Genomic DNA, 21660 nt, shown 5'->3' on the forward strand with positions numbered 1-21660 from the left:
GTCCTCCCCTCAAAATATACTCCAGTGAGCAGAGATTTTTCTTTTTTCGGAGATGACGAAATGTCCTACCCCCACCCTAAAAAGAAAAAGGAAAGGAAGCGGCGGGGAGGAGGATTTGCAACCCCTTTGCTTCACGTAGCTCCAGCCCCTCCCTTTCTTCCCCGTCTACCCTTTTCCACTCGCTTCCCATCCCTCCCCCCACCCATTCCCCAAAAAGTTGGACGACCGCAAAGGAAACCGAAAAAAGTTCTCCAGCCCCAATCCTGGCGGGGGATCAGCATCTCTTTTGTTCGCGGCGAACCCACAGGCCCCCTGACGTCACTGGGAGCCCCGGCCAATCGGCGCGCGGTCGGCGGCGGCCGCAGGAGGGGAGGGGCGGTGGGGCGGGGCTCTCCTCCCGGGCTTCCAGGGCCTCGCAGGGGGCGGGAGGGGACAGTCCCATATAAACCCCGGCTGTCCGGGCTCGGCCGCCCGCGCCAGCTGCGCTGTCCAGGGGAGGGAAGGGAGTTCCAGGCGCGAGCCGGGACCTGCAGCCACAACTTCTCGCCGGTCCTCTCCTTCCCCTCTGTCCCCCTACCCGTCCCCTTCCCCATCCTCTGGCCCCTACCTTCTTTAAGGCGTCAGTCCCCCAGGAGGCACTGGGAAGGAGTCCTCCCGCAGGTTTCGAAGAGAACTAGGTGGCAACTTGCCTCCTGGTGAGGGCGTCCCTCCCCGCACCGCCTCAAGATGTTCAGGGGTCCGGGGCTCGGGCTCCGGCTGCTGCTGGTCGTCTTGTCCCTGGGGACAGAGGTGTCCGCCTGGAGGGGCAAGAGACAGGCTCAGCAAATCATTCAGCCCCAGTCCCCGGTGCCTGTCAGCCAAAACAAGCGTGAGTATTGACTGCGGGCTGAAACTGGCTGGCTGTCGCAGGGATGGGACCGTAAAGCCAACTAAAGTTGTGGCTGAAGTTTTGCGCGCGCGCGCGCGTGGAGGCTGTGCACGCCTTAAGGAGAGGAACCGGCTGTGGACACAAAAGGCATTGGTTTGAGCACACTGGTTCTGAGGGCCTAGGATAAGATAATAGTCGGGAGGACAGGGGCTCTGCGCTGTTCTGCTGTGCTCTTATCAACTCCACACGTTCAGGTCGTCTTCCTGTGAATTCATCAAAGCTTTTCTTTACAGAGAAAAATAATTCACGCCTTTAAATTTTCATTTGGGTTTACTGTGGTCTTTCTAATTTCTTCTGTTACTAAATAGCTCGTTCAATATTTTCAAAACGGGGTGGGAGGAAGGTAGCTACAGAGCCCTGTTGCTCCTAACTTTGAAAGAGAGTTAATTTAGTTCAGTTTCATTGCGGCAGGGCCCCTCAGGACCCTTCTGGAAGAACGGAGATCAGATTGGAATTCCTATTCCAGTTTTCCAAAGACACACCCTCCCTTTGCCTTGGCTGGAGGAAAGCGCTTAAAGTTGCCCTCTTGCTACCCAAGAAAAGCATAGAAGTTTCTTGCATATTTAAAAATGCAATTGCAATTATCTGCTTTTCAAAATGTTTCCATGTCTTTGATGTAGACCCCTGGCCAGATGGAAATGACATCATTGTATAACATTTAGCTAAGTTTAAAAAAAGGGAAAAAAGGAATACCTAAATATCTACGTGTACCAATTGTGGTTAACTCTTTAAATAACTAGTTTTACATTTTAGTGGAATATTGCTTTTAATTCTCATCTTCTGGAGATTAACTTATTTTTTTCTATGTCTGTTGCTTAGGCTTGTCAATTTAGTTGTGCAAGGAAATTCCATAATCTGGAAAAAGAGCAGGGGTGCGAATGTAATAACTTTTTGTTCAATTATTTACAGCTGGTTGTTTTGACAATGGGAATCACTATCAGATAAACCAACAATGGGAACGCACATACCTGGGCAATACCTTGGTTTGTACCTGTTATGGAGGGAGCCGAGGCTTTAACTGCGAGAGTAAACCTGAACGTAAGTGGTGGGAAGCCTGGTCATTAGTGTCTTGTAGTAAGTGGAGAAGTGATGCCTGTTAATTAAACTTAGCAAAAGTACATACACCATGTTTTCAATGGACCCATCATTTTCTCTTGAAAACACTTAATAACTGCTAATTTTGCTTTTCACGTATTACCTTTAAAGCAAAAGAACAAATGTATTCCCAAGTCGTTCCTAGAGTCTTTTTTTTGTGTTACTCTCATGAAGGTTTTGATAAGAAAATCAAAGATTTTGTATATTCTCCTTTCAAAACACTTACAAGGTTTTAATTTATTAGAAAGTATTTTTAAATCTAAAATTATAAGATTATAGGCCAGAAAACGCTATGGACATTATATTGTAAAGTGATTTTTTTTTACACAAAACCATTAACCACTTCAAAGTTTTTGTTTTCTATGACCATTGATATGTTTCCTGTATATTATGGCCACTTGCACAGAGAAGAAGCAGGGATGAGGCTAAAATGGAAATAAATACGATTAACAAATGACTGTACCTGGTGGGGGTGGAGCTCTCCAAATTCTTTGCTTTTTATGTGGACCTTAGTTTGACTTTCTGAGTCAGAGATCTGAATCTGAAGTTCTTCCTTCACCTCTAGCCAGTCCTAAGGTAGTACCTCATATGGCTTTCTCCTAGGGCCTGAGACTCTTTCACAATAGAAATTAGTTTACAGAAAGTTAGGAAACTTGTCAAAGGTCAAAAGTTGAAGTTTTATTAGAGCCTAAGGTACAATCTAGGTCTCCCACTTAACTTTTTAAAAACTTTTTGTTGTGTTGCTCATAAAATTGAAAAGTGAGTTCTCCTTTGGATGTGATTAGTGCAATGGGCAAGCTTTTACATCTGTGAGGCTCACATGGACTCTCCTTCTCCCCTCAGCCGAAGAGACTTGCTTTGACAAGTACACTGGGAACACTTACCGGGTGGGGGACACTTACGAGCGCCCTAAAGACTCCATGATCTGGGACTGCACCTGCATCGGGGCTGGGCGAAGAAGAATAAGCTGTACCATTGCAAGTAAGAAAGACATTCTGTAAAATGATGCTCCAATATCATAAGTAAGAATTTCTCCACTACTGTCTCACTGTCACGTTCTGTTATCGATGATTGGATGGTTTTAATTTGGGGATTTACTCACCCTAGGTGACCAGGTACTCTTATGTGTCACCCAACTGGTTCCTGTGCTTCTCTGAGCACAGGTAGAACCAATGTTTAGTCTCTGTGTGTTTAAGTGTGTGTGTGTGTACATAGTGTAACCAAGTGGTTCTCCTGGGTTCCACTCCAGTGAGATGTGTTTAAGGCAGTTGCCCATTTTACATTACCTGGACATCTTCAAGCCAGACCGATCATGTGATTACTCTGCAGTGACTGGGAAGATGGCTGTGGAGAGTGAACCTCCCGTTGTGTGGGCTGCTCTTGTTTATAATGCTGAGATCTCCTGCACCCCACACAAAGAGTCTGGTTTCTCTGTGACCAATAGTTTATACCCAGGAAGTGGATCTCTCTGTTCCCAAGGATAATGTGGTAGCCCATCAGTGTTCCCAAGATACTTTGGGGACTGAGTGGGTTCTCATCAATTTTGGTTTATTTAGCTGAGGTGCTCTTTCCAGTATGATTCATGGTGTTACAAATGATTCTATTAACATTGCATTTGGTTTTTTTGATCCATCCTTTAAGTATAAGTCACTTAAAAGACTTCTGTCCAAAAGAACAAGTCAGTCAGTCCCCTGTGAATAGGTCCAACTGCTTTCCCCATATGTAATGTTAGGGTTTATCCCAATTTATTGGCAAATGCTAAGAGCCAATGGACCATAGTGTTTACAATCTAGTGGATAGTTCAGCCTTTGGATGTGTTACCGTGTTTAACAGCCTAGAAAAGTACCTGGATTTTCACATCTGATAAGAACACCTCTCTTTGCTTTCTGCCAAAAACCGACATTTCTAACCTAGGCTAAAATACAGACTCTCCCCACTCCCGAAAGCTGAAATACTATACCCAATATGGCTTTTTCATTGAATTAGGCTCAGGTTCAACCTGCTGTGTATGTGAGGAGGCCCTGCCTGCCAGCCTTTCTTTGCTGCCTCAGGACCCAATTTCCTGTGATCCCTCTGGGGAGCCAGGATTTATGACCCCTTTCTTTGCCATTCAATTTTCTCTGTGGTTTCCCATTGTGTTTAAACAAAACATTTAATTGAATGACCCCAAGTGACCAGACCTGTTAACTTTTCCCCTGTCTCTGATGGGAAAGTTGTTCTCTGTGTCTTTACTTTGGCTAACCTAAGTGCCCACTCTGGGTAGAACAGGAGACCTATTCTTTTTTGTCTTGAATGTTTTCTGTCCCACTCTTTTTAACATTTTTTTTAATCTCGAACAGACCGCTGCCATGAAGGGGGTCAGTCCTACAAGATTGGCGACACCTGGAGGAGGCCACATGAGACTGGTGGTTACATGCTAGAGTGTGTGTGTCTTGGTAACGGGAAAGGAGAATGGACCTGCAAGCCCATAGGTGTGTGGCTCCTACTGATGAAGGAGGGGTGGGAATGCACGAAGTGTTGGGTTGAACCAAACTCTACTTGGACAAGAGGTCTGAAGTGCAATTTTAAAAAATGGTGAACTTGGAATCTTATTTTAAATAATGAAACATTTTAGCCCTGGCTGGTGTGGCTCAGTGGATTGAGTGCTGGCCTGTGAACCAAAAGGTCGTTGGTTCAATTCCCAACCAGGGCACATGCCTGGGTTGTGGGCTAGGTCCCCAATTGGGGGTGGGTGAGAGGCAATGGATAGGTGTGTCTCTCACACATCAATGTTTCTCTCCCTCTCTTTATCCCTCCCTTCCCCTCTCTTTAAAAATAAATAAGATCTTTTAAAAAATTATGAGATGTTTTATAATCCTTAGTTTTATAGAATCAAATCAAAAAGTACTTACCTGTATGTAAGTCTTACTTTTGTTTCAAAAGCACAAGATAGAACTGAAAGATTTAGGAGGAAGTAATTTCTTTTGTCTAACACCTAATATCAGGTTTTCCTTGGTCAAGATATAAGTCATTTAAAAGGAAAAAAGTTATAGTTTTGACATTTTAATTGGAACACACTAGCCTGAAGCATAAAATTGTGTGTGTTCTGTCAAACCTTAGGGTTTTTTTTTTTTAACCAAAACTGTTGAGTTTCTTTGATCTCAATCCTTAGTTGATTCTCTATATACAAATTTGAAATGTTCTATCTATTTTAATCTAGTTATTGTTCTGTAATTCAGAGGCTTTTAGTTTCCTTTGTGTCGTGTTTGTTTTTATAGAAATCCAATTTTTAAGGGCTTTCTTGTCATTATTCAGGCATTCATAATTGGTCATTCATAATTAAATTGGAATGTCGCATATTTAGTTGCCCCCAGACTGGATACATATATAGATTCTTTTCAGTTAAAAATGCCGGCGTGAAGAAGAATGGTACTGGCTGAAAATACATAGTTTATGTACTTATGTACTTATTAGGGGAACAGAGTTTCTGCCTGCCAACTCAACTTGAGCTTTCTTTCGCTTTGGTTACTATGTGCTTAGTTACAGGGCATGCCTTTCTTTTTGAACAGAGTACCACTTAAAAAAAATGTGGCTGGATTTTTGCTTACACACGCACTTTAAATTACAGGGAGACTGCACGATTTGAAATAACTTTTTTTCCCTTCTTTTGCGTCCACATTTTCCTGCAGCTGAGAAGTGCTTTGACCATGCTGCTGGGATCTCCTATGTTGTTGGGGAAACCTGGGAAAAGCCCTACCAAGGCTGGATGATGGTGGACTGCACTTGTCTGGGAGAAGGCAGTGGGCGCATCACCTGTACCTCTAGAAGTACGTTGTAGATGTTTACCTTAAGATGAGTCCAGGTATTCTTTTCTGGATTCCTAGAGAGAATTGTGATGCAATGTCATTTAGAACACACCCAATACACCAACGTGCTTTGGTAGCTTTTGGATATCAAGAAAAACTCCATAACAAACTTATTCTGCTTCTTCAGAGAAGACTAAATTAAAAAAAAATCTTAGTTCCATAAACATTGAGACTATCTGCTACGAAGCAAGAAGCTTAATATTCATTTAAATGCCAAATGGGTCTGTGGACCTGAAGATTAGTTGCAAATGTTCAATCTAAATTAGTCCTGGGATATTTTCAAAGTATTACGAGCAAAGAGACCATTGAAATAACATGCAAATGCACCTTTGGGCACGTGGGTGCTGCTGGCATGAAGTGGATCCCAGTTCTAAGGCTTTAGGTTTCCTTGTATGTTCTACATGGAAATCATAAGCAGGAATGATGGAATTAAAAAGTGTTTATCCCACTGGTTGAAATGATGTGTCTACTATGAGGTTAAGGACAGTGTCTCTTACTCAAAGTCCTCAGTAAGCTCAGCAGTGCTAAAGAGAAGCAGGCTGCTGCCAGCTTTTCTGCTCCTTGTGAGACTGCCTCCAGGCCTTACTGGCTGCCATAGGGGTTCAAGGCTTCTTTTTCCAAACGTTCAAACTAATAGCAATGGCAGAGTTTATAGAAGCAACATAGCCATTAGCTATGCATGTTATAAATACATTTAAAATCAAATCTAAATATTTTGAACCTATTTTATTTATGTAGCTTAAAATGTTTAACCGTCTTAGAATGTGCATCATCCAGATTTGAATTCTTTGCTAACAAAAAATAAATCTCTCATGGAAAGTAATAATGATTCTGACCCGATCTTTCCCAGGAACTTGATGGTTCATTAGATTTTTCTGCATTTACAATGTTATTACGAACATCAGACTTCCAAGACCTTGGTGGTAATTTTTTTTTTCTTTGTGGTAATGTTTTTAGCTTACGACAAATGAGATGTCTGACTCAAACTCTTACCTATTACTTAAAACTCTTATAATAGCAAGTTGGGAACAGCTGCTCAAAGAAAAGTCACTTATTTTATGAAATGTTTAAAGTCTACTTTGTACGAGATGGTGGAGGGATGCAAAAATGAATTGGATGTGAGCCCAATTTTCAAAGAACACTTAGTGAGTAAGTCAGGGAGACGAGAAAGGCTTATATAGCCTTCTTCTACAAAGTACAATGTTAAGGGCTTCAAGGTGACTACAGAAAATAGGAGGTTCAAGGGCAGACAGTCTTTTTAGCTGAGAACTTGGGAAAAAGCTATAACCAGCCGCAGTACTTTCCTTTAGACTTCTGTACTGTTGGGAAATCAATGTGGGTGTGTATCTGTGTGAATTTGCATTAGCTGTCCCATTATTTTTCTCCTACCCGGTGCAGTCCTTTTCTGACTCACAAACAAATTAAACCCTCCATACTCACATTGTAGCATATGGGCAAAGCCAGATTATAATGGAAACAATCTATTTGCCAGACAATTGAACACATAGACTAATGGTAATTTGGTTATAGAAGATCATTTTACAATAATAGTCCCACTTTTCCACTTGGAGAGTTAGCACTGAGCAGTTCAGGAAGCCGTTTTGTTAGTCATTTTAAATAGGTGTGCAGGGGAAAGAAGAGAACATATTAGTCAGAGAAGCTGGTGTCCCCTGAATTTTTTATCAAACAGATGAAGAAAGAGATGCTGCTGTCTTCCTGCTCCTTTGGGGCCTCTCCCCAAGACCTTTTGAATCCTACTTGCCTCTGTACCACTTCTAGTTTTCTAAACAAAGTCCTCTGTTGGAGGGCAGGCCCTTAGAGCAATTACTGGGAGAGCCTGAGAAGGAAAGACAAGGCCGATAGAAAACCAGAGAATGAATTTGGCCAAAAGAACACTGGGGAAACTCTAAAACATTAATGAATGAAAGATGATGACAAAGCATTTTGGCAAACGGAGAAGTGGAACTAGATTAAATCAGATCTCTCTCTTTCTGGTGGAACGAATGTAATCCCATCTTCTGGAAGTTGCACATGTGTGGAACCACAGCTGAATGGAAACGTAACATAAAAAATAACTTACTGTGCTTTAAACTACTTTAACTGTGTGCTAAAATATGTATGTATATTTTAAGCTTCAGTTGAGCATGTGCCAAGCTGGACCTGACTTAACATGTATTTAAATGCCTCCTTTCTAACACAGACAGATGCAACGACCAGGACACGAGGACGTCCTATAGGATCGGAGACACCTGGAGCAAGAAGGACAATCGGGGCAACCAGCTGCAGTGCATCTGCACGGGCAACGGCAGAGGAGAATGGAAGTGTGAACGGCACGCGTCCGTGCAGACCACCTCCACCAGTGAGGCCCCAGGGACCAGGGTGGGGGACGGGGTAGCATTGCCAGAAACGTTCCTGCCAGTCCTGCTCTCCCTTGACATGCCATTGAAGGGTGGCTTGCAGTGTTTCAGCTAGTAAGCTGAGTTCATTCATAGATTGTTGTTAAAATTTTATTTGACGTTAACTTTTAAATTCTATGAAAATGAAATAAAAATGGATCTGAGGTGGAGGGAAACAGTTTTAGCCCCAAGACATTAAATTGTTTTTAAATAATTTAAAGGCTAGAATCATAAAATCTACACAATTTATCTATATGTATATAGATACATATATTTATATATGTATACATATAGCTATACACATACACATACATGTATGTGCATTTTTAATATCTAAAGTGCATTTTAATGGAAATGAGAGTTATATGATTAGTTGATTTTTCTTTTTGTTAAGGGAAAAAAGTACATATGTCTATTTTCAAAATGGAATACATTTTCTTTGATATTCAGCTCTTTTTTAGTGGGAACAATCCTTTACACGTGTTTGCATGTAAACAAACCTTGTTGTATTCCATAAAATAATGTGCAGTCATTTTCTTCATGTATTGGTAGTAATGATTTGAGAAATTTATGGAGGCCCAGAGATGGGAATGAATGACACAGTATCTAAATATTCTTTTACAAAGAAGTTTTAATTATTTCTGGTATAAGAAAAAGATCCTTGCATTGTAGCTTCTTTTATAAGAATCAGAAGAGAGCAAACAATCAATGGCGTGTACTTCTGTTATTATTCTTAATATGTTTGAGTCAGTTTTCACTATGTAATGCGTTAGCCTTATTGCTTAGCCTCTTAGCAATCAGTCATTTACCTAAACATCTTAATTATTTGCTTGGGTTTTCTTCCTTTTGATGAGTTTTCATGTTACTCTGAGCACTTACGAAGGTGAACAAGATTAGATTTGATATTACCTTTGAGTTGTTTGATTATTATCAGTAAAATTGCTAACCTAAAAAAGAAACAACTACAAATATCAATCTACTAAAGCATTTAATTTAAAAGGGTAATCAAGGTTACATAGGGGGAGCATTCAGTAAATGTTACCTATATTATTGATATTATTCATATTACATGGAAAAGTTTCCATCATGCAAAAAGGTCTGAGAAGCACGGGATTAAGCAAGATGGAACCTACTTGGACAGGATCTTTACGCTCATGTGCACTGCGACTCCCCCAGCTGGGGTGTATGAGCGCAGGCGCCTTGTTTCCCCAGTATGTGCGATCTCGGGAGCCATTGTCTGTGAGCTGTCTGTGGCTTCTACTCAGGGAGGTGCTCACGTCAGTCCACCAGCTGTTCTAGCACCAGTTCTGGCTCTGCCCCACCGTGGGCCTGGCCTTCAGGAGACTAGATTTCCAAAAGTTTAAAGAAAGGATCCACACAATCTGTTGTGTCATCTTGAAAAGAAAGGTATTTTAAGAGAATTGATTGGTTTGAGGAAAAAAAAAAACACAGCACATTCACAGATAATCCTAAGAAAATGTGGAAGGTAGGGCAACTTCTAGAGAATCCACATGGCAGCCCAGGGCATGCCCCGAAGGGCCCGTAGTCACACAGAGGACAGGACAAGGGGTCTGCTGCGGGGTGGCAGGGATTTCTCAAAACAAGGTCAGAAAGAGAAGTGCCCGGGTATATTGGACTTCTGGAAGCTGCCAGGAGAGGAGGAGTGAGGTAGATTGTTCCAGGTGAAGAGAAGAGGATGAGGACAGCACCGGGCACATCAGGGAATGATGAGTAAGTAGTTGAGTGAGACAAGGCACAGAGCCAGGAAGTGGTTAGCAGTGAGCTGGAATGGGAGTTGGTGTGAAGAGCTGGGAAAGCATGGACCGTGTATGAGCTGCCTGGCGGAGTGAGGAGTTGTTGAAGGTATCCGCTCTATTGAGTGGAGAAATAATGCCTGTGATTTGGAAATAATAATTCCTGTAGCTCCAAATGTGCTGGTAGGTAGAGACGATTTGTTAGTCTCTCTGGATTATTTCCTAGGCTGGGTGCCAAAATAATGGAGAATGGGAGGAGCATTTCTTTGTAGTTTCAGGTCAGTAACAACATGGATTTCAGAGTGATCTGTACGGGACCCCAAAGATCCCAGCTTTGGGAAATAGTTATTTTCTCTGGTCCAACTTTGTGATTTCTCTCTCATGTCCTTAGGATCTGGCACTGTCACTGGTGTTCAAACAGCCATTTTCCAGCCTCAGACTAACTCCCAGGCTGTTCCATACGGTCACTGTATCACAGACAGTGGTGTGATTTACTCAGTGGGGATGCAGTGGCTGAAGACACAAGGCAATAAACAGATGCTTTGCACTTGCCTGGGCAATGGAGTCAGCTGCCAAGAGACAGGTATGCATTATCTTTTCAAAAAAGTGGTACTGATACCTTTTTTATTATTTAGTTTTTGAAAGGCAATACATTCATTTACCAAAAAGTGTAAGACAAGGAAACAAACATGAAAAGGTTATAATTTCATCCCTAGTGATAACAGCCAGGATTGACATTTGATCTTTTCCTCCACTCTTTTTAATCTATGTATTTTCTTTTCCGTAGTGAAGATTAAACTGCTCTGGATTATCTTTATTTGTCTAAAGTGTTGTTACAGAAGCGTTGCTTTCTGAATAACGAATCACCCATATTTTATACTCCAAATCTCAAATTGCTGGAGCCTTGTAACCTTTTAACAACCTAATGCCTCTCTTCTGGCCTACAAAAGTGGTAGTTAGTAATTATAGCAATAATAATTGGTGCACTTGACTTTTCCCCTAGAATAGTCTCATGTGTTAATACTTAGGCCACTAACAGAATCATGCATATTCCTCTAGTATTCTTTGAGCAGCATCTTTAATTAACCTGTATTAATATAGCTTTACAAGTGGGGAAACTGAGGCATGGTAATAGAGGTGATAGTGAAGGATGTCAGCAGAGAAACTTAAGTGTTGCTCTGTCTACTTCCTGAGTAATGCATTTTTGGCTGAAATTAGCCAGATGATCATCTATCTTTGTTGTACAAGCTCAGTCTCCTGTTTAAGGTATAAATTTTAGCAGCTACCAGGGGCATAAATGCAGCTCTATTTACTGAGACCTTTTTGGTTATGCTTGTAGCTGTAATGCAAACTTACGGTGGCAATTCGAATGGGGAGCCATGTGTCTTGCCATTCACCTACAACGGCAGGACTTTCTACTCCTGCACCAGTGAAGGGCGACAGGATGGCCATCTCTGGTGCAGCACGACGTCCAATTATGAACAAGACCAGAAATATTCTTTCTGTACAGACCATACTGGTGAGTGTCCCCGGGGGAAACCCAGCAGTGAGAAAGACCCCATTTCTCATGCCCTGCTTTTATCAGTCAGCAATCCAGCCATTAATCTTGAGGCTGCACGGGAAGTATCACTTTTCTGTAGTCCAGACCCAAGAGACATGGTGCTAATTTAACAGTTGAAGATCCTTCCATGGTCCCTAGCCCTCTTGGAAAATGACGCCAAGAGCAAATGCTGCCAGTTCGTTTATTTCTGACACATCAGGGTTATGACGGGATTGAAGATACTTGCATGTTAAAACCAGCATGTAATCCCACAGGGCTGAAGAATACAGAGGACAGATGACTGTTTTTGCTTCTCTTCTGGTTGCAACTATGTGTTTTCAAAGTGACCATTTGCTTTTTTTTTTTAATGGGAAAAATGAGAGTGAAAATGAAGGTGAACACGCTAAGGAAGCTTAGAACTGTATTGCCAGACATCTTTTATTCTGAGACAGACCGTGAATGAGCTGCAGAAGGCTGGCTCTTTCCAGAACCTTTCCGCAGTCATTCCCTGCTGTGCACTGGAAAGCTCAGTGGTCATGTTGTTCTTCCTATTTGTGTATTGTTCTGGGCAGTGTTGATTCAAACTCGAGGTGGAAATTCCAATGGCGCCTTGTGCCACTTCCCCTTCCTGTTCAACAACCACAACTACACTGACTGTACTTCTGAGGGCAGGAGAGACAACATGAAATGGTGCGGAACCACGCAGAACTATGACGCCGACCAGAAGTTTGGGTTCTGCCCCATGGCTGGTAAGATGAGGTCCTTATGGAGGGCGGCAGAGCAGTGCCCTCTTTACTCCTACTTGACCCATTAAGACTTAATTTTGAGATTATAAAACAACTTGGTGATATAATACACATATATGAATTATATAGTTATTTGTATAATTTAAAAAAAACCCATTGGTATGATTTAGAATCCCAAAATATAAATGGAGTAAAAAAGACTTTTTAAAATGTCTGGACATTTAAATTTTGCACAAATATGTCTTTTGTAAAGAGCACACAATTGAGTAGCTTAAAATATTTCAAATGTAACTGCCTGTGATAGCCACAGACCTACAATATCTACACATAATTTTGGATTCACTGCATTAAGGGCTATCACTTATAAATACCAAAATGACAAAAACTGTGGTTCCTGACAAGTAAGGGATCTTTCTCTGAAAGAGCGGGGAGGGCCCTAGTTTGTATGAATGGAGAAAGGGGAACCAATACCTTTTGGTTTGTTTTCAAATCTCAAGAACCTCGTAACTACATCTGATTTTCCAGTTGTAGAATCAAGAACCTTTACACTGTATTGTCAAGTGGGATTATAAGGCAACAAAACATAAGGAAAAACCAACTTAGGCTTGCTTTTGTTGTTCTCATTTCAACCAAAGAGAATGTTGCATTTAGAAGAAAAACACACTGGAGCTTATAGTTCTAGCCTCATACCCATAGCTTCCCTTTGAGTTAGAATAAACTGGAACAGTAGTCAAATCCAGACATCTAGAATAATGCAGACCCTTCGTTTGAATGTGAAGGTATCATCGTGGTTCGCCATCCCCTAACCTTTGCTGTGATTACTTCCTACAACATACCTTATTTCTGAACTATGCTTGCCTCCCTGGGGCTCAAGCCTGTTCATCTACAGAGCAGCCCTGAGATTTCTTTGAGGCACATGAGATTCTTTCCAAGTGAGAGTTCTTGGGATACCAAACTGGACTGATAATTCTGCCTACCTTTCACGACCTTATGTCCATTTTTTATCAAGCGTGTGTTTCCCATCCATTTCTAAACAGCCCATGAAGAAATCTGTACAACCAAAGAAGGGGTCATGTATCGCATTGGAGACCAGTGGGATAAACAGCATGACATGGGCCACATGATGAGGTGCACATGCGTGGGGAATGGCCGTGGGGAATGGACCTGTGTCGCCTACTCCCGGCTCCGAGGTATGCTTGCTGACGCCTGAAAACATTTGAGAGGACGAAGGGCACAGAGAGGGCAACTTTGATGTGAAAACTTGTACTTGCCCAGAAGTAGGCGAAAACATGCAGTACCGTTCCATGGAGTCTACTGTGCTGGATGAGTTTCACATGTCAGACAGCCAGTCAAGAAAAGCTGGCACAGCTGTTCAATGGTTGTGAAATAGTTCCAGAATGTGAAATGTGGGTTGAGCCAAAATGATGACTTCAAAGGCTAGAATACCCTCATTTGATCCTTTAGTATTTAGATGTGCCATTGGATTCTTGTCTAGAAAAGTCTGAGTGACTTCTGTGAAGGAAAGAGACTTTGCTCTTCTAAAATCAGACCCTCGCAGATCCAGATTCAAGGAGACACATACACAGAGAGGCCAGTTTGTTCTGTCCACATCAGTGTTCCCCTTTAGACCCAGGTATAGAATATAGGGATATTGATTTATTAAATCTCTTTTCATTTTTCTATTTGCTTCATTTGAAAATTAAAATATAGGTAGAACTCTGAGCTAATAAATAATCCATGGAAGCTGGTGTGCTGTCGCTGGCCTGAATTGGTTCACTTTTTTTAGAAGACATATTTGTGCCCTTAACGGGGACCATGTCCCAGGAGCAATGAGAATTACATACTATGCTGCAGTGAAAGGAACCCGAGTAGGAAGGAATGCAAACCGACTCCTCATTAACAGAGGAAGGAGCTGAAGTCCAAAGACAGAGAGTGGTTTTCTCAGGATCTCTCAGGGAACAGAGTTTGCATAATTTTTTTAACTTTATGAATGCTGTAGATATTATTTTTATTTCCCCAATCCCATTATCTCCCCGCCCCCACCATTCCAGATAGCAGACCATTGTACCATACTGGCTGCTGTATATGAGTATGTTTAATCTTCCTCCCATTTATGGTAATAAGCAGAGATTTAAAGGACACTGTCAACTAAGCTAGAACTTTTCTGAAAGTAAAACATGTATTTGTTCAAAAATTGCCTTTCCACAAAAAGGTGTATTTTACCACATTTTTCAGTGGTAGCTACTTTGACCATCATTTACAATTTTATAAGAGAGAGACTTTTTGTGAGTGCAGAAGTTGTATTATTGAGTTTAAAGATGTTTATTCTATGGCAGTAGAAAAGTTATCTTATTTTATTTTTAAATATTTTATTTATTGTTAGAGAGAGGGGAAGGAGAAAGAGGGAGAGAAACAGCAATGTGTGGTTGCCTCTCGTGTGCCCCTTACTGTGGACCTGGCCCACAACCCAGGCATGTGCCCTGACTTGGAGTTGAACCTACAACCCTTTGGTTCCCAGGCCAGCACTCAATCCACTGAGCAATACCAGCCAGGGCTAGAAAAGTTATTTTAATGGGAGGTCTTGATAATTTAGTGGAAGGAACTGTGTGTTTTGAAAAGCATAGGGTTTTTTTGTTTGTTTTGTTTCAAAAGTTCTCTACCCATCCCACTGTTTCCTAAATAGATCAGTGCATTGTCGATGACATTACTTACAATGTGAACGACACATTTCACAAGCGCCATGAAGAGGGACACATGCTGAATTGTACCTGCTTCGGCCAGGGCCGGGGTAGATGGAAGTGCGATCCCATTGGTAAGTAGTCATGCCCCTCCAGATGGATTTGGCCACTGAGAATAGTTAGTGAGTTTCAAATAAGGAGAGCTGTTTGATGTTACATGATCGAAGTTAGATTGAGACATTCATCAAAGAGCTTTGCAAAGTCTTTCCTCTAATCATGGACCCATATATAATCTTGATATTGGCAGTCATCTATTTTCACTAAATTTGGTGATAAATACAGTTTCCTTTTCATTAAATGTAATTTGCTCTTAGGTTCTGAATCATGCAGATAGTCCGTGTCATGCAAGAGAACTTTCCTTTGCTGACTGTGCAATAACTCGAGCAAATGATGATGCCAGTAAATACCCCCCTCCAAACACTTTATTGTTCTTGGTTGCCCATTACAGTAGATCTAAGCAAATAGTGAAGGTGGAGCCTCAACAGAGCTGTGTTACCAGCTTTAAGGTAACCCATTAATGATCCTTCACTAAAAGGGGGACAGGTTGCTCACTAAGAAAACAAACCGATCAGATACTCGAGTTCGTTTGACCTGAGATTGCCAAAGCTGAGAGAGAAGCCTGACAGGTTTCTTAGAAACCGCTCAGCATGTGTTCACAATGAAAATCTAGCTCACTTATTTACACATAAAATTAAATCTGCCAAATTTTGAGAAAGCATATAAAGTGATTTTTGTCTTTATTATTCAAATGGTAAAACCATTATATGGGTAAACTATAGCACTTTATTTTCTCAAATTAATATTAAGCATATCAATATATACTAAATCTAAATCTTAAAATTTTTATTTAGAAATATTGTTCTTTTGGAAAACTAAATATTCCTCCCGATGCATTTTTTTTTTTTTTACTGCTCATTGTTCTGTACAGTAAAATATTTGAACAGAATGGTTTTTTTAACTGCATATATTTGTAAGGACAGTTGTAAGTTTCTGTTAAAACTAAGAATGAATACTCTAGCACCCTGAAATTACATTTGTAGCTTTAAGTCTTTGAGGCTGCTTAACCTTTACTTGTATATATTTTAGACCAATGCCAAGATTCAGAGACTCGAACGTTTTATCAAATTGGAGACTCCTGGGAGAAGTACGTGCATGGTGTCAGGTACCAGTGCTACTGCTATGGCCGTGGCATTGGAGAGTGGCACTGCCAGCCCTTACAGACCTATCCAGGTAAGTAGCTCTATTCTTGCCAGGTGAGAATTATAGACGAGCTTAGAAAAACAGGAAGGGCGGCATCAATGTCTGGTCCCTAATACTCGAATGCCTAAGTTGGAATGCCCTTCATTACCATCTTTTTCTTCTATCACCATCTAAGAATCAATTGAATTTTTGACTAAAAGCATTTTCTGTCTCCTCAATCAAGTGAAAGGTGTGGAAGGCTGTGAAGAAGTGCTTGAATGTGATTTGTTTTTTAGAACATTCCATTAAGTTGAAACACTGGCTGGTTTCATCTCACATCCACACCTGGGGACAGAAACCACAGAGTGAGCTATGCTGAGAGTAAAGGGTCAGAGTTCTGTGTTGTGGTTCTTAGCAGAGAAGTTGTGTAGAGAAATTACATGAAATACAATAGAGGGTACGTGTTCATTCTGTTTTCCCTCCAGGCTCCTTTTTCATCAAAATTTTCATTTGTTTGATCAATCGGTGTGGGGAACAAAGTACTCTGGGTCGAGAATTGAGTAACTGGTCAGTTCTCCGCCCACACAGTTCAAACACTCTGAAATGTTTATTGCTGGGGCTTTTTCAGGTCACAGGGCATAATTAAAATGAGTGAGTAGTGGTTTTATTAATTTATTTTTTAAAAATTGAATTTAAGTTCCACTGGGTGATTAATTATAAAAAAAAGTATTGAATTATAAAAGTCTAATTTTTAGGCATCAATTATTTCAGCAACTAGTGAAGTACAAAGCCTCCTAGCGTTCCGTCAAGTTTAGACTTAAAACGTGGCCTACATTCAGAAATAAAAAGAGAGATTCATCAGGTCCTCAGAATCTGCCTGTGACAGAAATGAAGATTAAGTTAACTAAGTCCCTCCATAATGTGGTAAGAAATTCGCTATCCCAGATAACAAGGTATGAAACAATTTGGCCAAAGGCAGAATCCAGGGAGGCTCTGTCTCTGCTTCTAAAGAGATGCACGTGAAGCTTCACTCATTGTTTCTTCATCTGTAAAATGGGGAGAATGTAGCGGCTTACTCTTCAAGTTCCTCCCAGCCCTAACAGCTGACGATTTGATCCTGAATACCACCCTTCCGGGTACACTCTTCCCATGAGGTCCTGCACTCCTCAAGCCTACACAGGGTCAGGCCAGCCAGGGTAACTTTGCTTTACTCGGGTTCCCAGCCCAGATTGACCTGGCTCTAAACTGTATTTCATGGCGAATTTGGGTATAAGAATCATTTAAAAAAAATTATTTAGTAATTTTTAAAACTATGGTTGCAGAATTACCATATGTTCAGAAAGTAAAATTGTGGTTTTCTTCTTAATTATGCAGTCAAGGGATAGAAAGCGATCATGCTTTCTAGTTTCTATGTAGATGATTGTTATTGGAGTGGTGTGACAATCTATTGAAAGTGATTTTCTTCTCACTGATTTTGAGAGAACTTTTTTCTGTCTTTTGAAATAAGCTTGTTCATGTAGCCGCCGGAGGGAAGCTTCCATTTCCGTGGAAGTGTCAGAAGGGAAACTTAGACAGGAAGGAATCCTTCTGTGCTGGACTCGCACATGTTGACCTTGTTCCTAGTCTCTCGAAAGATTAACAGTCCAGCCCATGGGACGTAGAGGAGATGTAGGGGAGAGGGGACTGGTGTTTCTCCTTGGCACACGGCTTGTCTATATGTCCGGTTTTCTCAGTAATTTGCACCTTGCACATGGGGTTCTAAGAGTGGGGGGGGAAGAAAGGGTAAACAGGTTGCCGACAGATGGTCTCTGAGCCTTGGCTCGTCTCTCCCTCCAGCAGAGGCCTTGTGGAGTTGTTCAAACGAACAGGAGATAAGAGGCATTTGGTTTGTCAATAGACAACTAGGAAGGCACAGAGCTCAGCAAACTAAATAGAGAAAAAAAGGACGGAGTTGCAAACCCATAAATGTTTAACTTCTTCAGGGTCACCTTTACTGGAAATTATTCATTTTGACTTTATTTTTAACTGGATTTTAAAGGACAGACTTGTATCATATCTTAACTATTTTACTATCAGCCTGATCATATTAAGGAAGAGAGGGAATAAAGTTTTCACAACAGTGAGTAATTGTTCACTTAGGTTAATTTCAAAAGTTTTCCCAACTCACCAGTTTTGAAAGGATGATCAAATTTTTAAATCCAAATAATGCAAATGATGTCAGAATTTTCAGATTTTCAGTTTTCCAGTCATATGCAGAGTAAGGTAGAGCATAGCGGTAACCAGAATTTAACTGACCTTACAAATACTGGACAAGTGAAGTCTGTACTGCCTGGACAGACATGTGTCCTCCCTGTGCAGAGCAGGGCAGTCCTCTCACAGGGGAGCCCTGGCCCAGGCCTCACGTTGAGAACATAGACCTTCAAACCAGGGCTTGACGTTTTAGAAAGAAAAGAAACTTCTGTAGGTTTGCTCCATCACTTTCTTGTCCTCTTGCTAGCCACAGAAGCATGATTGGACATCAAGGTGGGCAGTAAAGCCCATTTGTGTTGCCTTTCTAAAAGTTTGTTTTAATAGGCATTTAACCATCATAAGCTTCTTTAAATTAAAGACTGTTTTTCTTAGGGGCGGGTTAGGTTCACAGCAAAATTGAAAGGAAGATTTTTTCCAAACTTCCTGCCTCCACACACGCATAGCCTACCAATACCTTCACCAGAAGGGTGCATGTGCCACAGTGAGTGTGGGCTTCCACGGAAGCACCACTGTCACCCGGAGTCCGTGGTTTACATTAGGGATCATTGCTGGTGTTGTATAGTCTATGGCATCATAAATTTTGGCCCTCAAAATTATGATCACCAAACTAAGTAAAACAGTAAAACTAAGTAAATCAGGTATCTCTTTATCTGGGGAAATTGTAGTAGGGTTTCTTTAAAGGATCAATATTCAAACAACGGTATGCCAATTGTTTGTATATAATTAAAGGACACGATTCCTATATTGACTAATTTACATGGAAGTGGTACTTTAAAAATCATTACATCTCTGAAATTTTGCTTCAATGTTTTTTTTATTTTTATCTTCATCTGAGGACGTGCTTATTGATTTTAGAGAGAGGGAACGGGAGGGAGAGAGAGAGGGGGAGAGAACATTGATTAGTTGCCTCCCGTACACACTCCAACTGGGACCTAACCTGCAACCGAGGCATGTGCCCTGACAGGGAACCAAACCTGTGACCTTTTGGTTTGTAGGATGATGCTCCAACCAGCTGAGCCACACCAGCCAGGGCTCAGTGTTTACCTTTAAGAACTTATCTGTTTGTGAGAAGCTTCATGAACAGAAAGGGTGACTGAAAGAGGGTCATGGCATTGACTTCTGTCAACTGAATAAAACAAACAACCTGCCGTGTTCTGGGAAATATGTGCCACTTTAAAATGGAAAAATTAGAATTTTGTATATGAATTTTGGAAATCATATGGCTTGGAAATAGTTACATTAAATGAAGGCAAGATTCAAAAAGTATTTGGCAGTCTTCAATCAACTTGAATTATTCCCAGTGTGAAAGTGAATATATTATTATAGAACTTTTGTGTCTACACAGCTTTGAAAATTATATACTTTTTCTGCTAGAGAAAACTTTATTTTCAAAGAGAATTTAACAGCAAAGATAATGAGTTTGAAAATCAATATAGCATTTTCTAAGAGCTTTCAGAAAACCTAAATCTGTTAATCTCATGAGTGCTTTTTTAAACACACAAAATTTTGCTGTGTTTGACAGAGTTCCAGTTAGAAATTCTTGAAAAGGTTATTATAAGAAACTTTATTTTTATTTCTAGTAAGTTGAATGTTGATTGACATAAAAAGACAGTATTTAGGGAAAAAAATAGTGTTATGTTCTGCTAGCATAAATTATTCAGTTATTCATTATCCTGAATTGAGTCTACACCATTAAGAAAGTAATTCCACTCACCTTATTTTCTTTTTAAAAGAACTCAAACCATACTTTATATCAACATATGGAAATACTAAATTTAATGTATCCCACAAAATGTCATTTCAGTTGATAACTGCTTTAGAAAAAAAAATTCTCTTAATAATTTGACCAGGCCCTGGCCACGTGGCTCAGTTGGTTGGACCGTCACCCTGATAAGTCAAGGTTGCAGGTTCAATCCCCAGTCAGGGTCAGGACACATGCAAGAATGAACCAATGAATATATAAATAAGTGGAACAACAAATCAGTCTCTCTCTCTCTCTCTCTCTCTCTCTCTCTCTCTCCCCCCTCACTCTTCCTCTTTCTCTCTCTCAAAATCAATAAAAAATAATAACTTGGCCAAATATAGTATGATTTTAGAGTAAACTTACCATACAAAAATAAAGTAACATTTTTCCCCCCAAATGATAAGATGCTTAAACTGATGAGAAATAAAACTGTCTTTAACTAACACTCATGTCTGTTTGTCTAAGAGTCCACCCTCCTTAGAAATATATTTGTTTTACATCATGTCATGTGGCCTTTGGAATGTTGTTTTCTTCTTAGGTGGTAGATTCATTCCTGATGCAAGCTTCCCCAAACCACAACTTGCTTCAAAGAAGCTAAATATAATAAGTAAATGAAACATATAGTCAATATTGCATTATTTGTGTTATGATAGTCTCACATTTTCTTATAATTCTTACTTTGAAAATGGAGAAGAAAGTAAGCTAAGAGGCATTTTAAAAAATGTATTTATTTAATTTTTTTTAAAATGCAAAAGTTCTATTGGCAGTTCTCAGGATAAACAATAATTTATCAGCTAAAAAAAGGATGTGTTGCACTGATTTCCAATGTCCATATGTAAAAGCCTGATTCCAGAAAATTCTTGTTATATTCACATTTACTGATAAGCAAAACTGCCTTTGATGATGGCCATCCGGGTGCAGTGAATCTCCAGTTGAAGTGAGTGAATACTCAAGAGAAGCATCTCTCCCACTGTCATTCACAGGCACCTCCGGTCCCGTCCAAGTCTTCATCACGGAGACCCCCGGCCACCCCAACTCGCACCCCATCCAGTGGAACGCGCCAGAGCCCTCCCACATTACCAAGTACATCCTCAGGTGGAAGCCTGTGAGTATGCCACCCGGCGACCAGACACGGAGTCTCCCGAAATTAAACACGTTCTCAAATTTTTTTTTCAGTTTTTGAGCCAGTAGATGGGATGAATTATCCTTATAACATTAATATTTATTTAATGACAAAACAATGTGACCAATCAATTGACATACAGATTTAGCTTTTTATGGTATATAGAAAAATTTAGTTCTTTATGTTAGAAAGATCTTAGCAAGGACTTGGAAATGATAATGCTTAAAATTATTCTTCCCCCATATAGGAAGAGAAGCTAAAGTTTGCATATGTTTTACAACTCCATCAAAGGAAAAAAAATTGTTGGCATCATTTTCATCAT

The 21660-nt window shown here is 40.6% G+C and overlaps 1 protein-coding gene across 12 annotated transcripts in view; it reads left to right on the forward strand.

The window, feature by feature from the left end:
* Positions 1-449: 449 nt before the first annotated feature.
* Positions 450-21660, forward strand: part of FN1 (fibronectin 1) — a 67266-nt gene continuing 46055 nt past the window's right edge. For 10 of the 12 annotated variants that reach the window (XM_036022882.1, XM_028510904.2, XM_028510906.2 and 7 more), the window contains exons 1-13: positions 451-868; positions 1838-1966; positions 2867-3004; positions 4363-4494; positions 5692-5829; positions 8069-8227; positions 10410-10601; positions 11358-11537; positions 12131-12307; positions 13342-13494; positions 14988-15116; positions 16129-16272; positions 21199-21320. In XM_036022882.1, coding sequence (XP_035878775.1) covers positions 727-868; positions 1838-1966; positions 2867-3004; positions 4363-4494; positions 5692-5829; positions 8069-8227; positions 10410-10601; positions 11358-11537; positions 12131-12307; positions 13342-13494; positions 14988-15116; positions 16129-16272; positions 21199-21320 — 1935 coding nt within the window. In that variant the 5' untranslated portion in view covers positions 451-726. Of the gene's footprint in view, positions 869-1837; positions 1967-2866; positions 3005-4362; positions 4495-5691; positions 5830-8068; positions 8228-10409; positions 10602-11357; positions 11538-12130; positions 12308-13341; positions 13495-14987; positions 15117-16128; positions 16273-21198; positions 21321-21660 lie in introns of all 12 variants that reach the window. The other 2 variants (XM_028510902.2, XM_036022881.1) reach the window with 1 other exon arrangement.

Source organism: Phyllostomus discolor, chromosome 4 (assembly GCF_004126475.2).
Source record: "Phyllostomus discolor isolate MPI-MPIP mPhyDis1 chromosome 4, mPhyDis1.pri.v3, whole genome shotgun sequence".
In the NCBI taxonomy this organism is placed as follows: Eukaryota; Metazoa; Chordata; class Mammalia; order Chiroptera; family Phyllostomidae; genus Phyllostomus; species Phyllostomus discolor.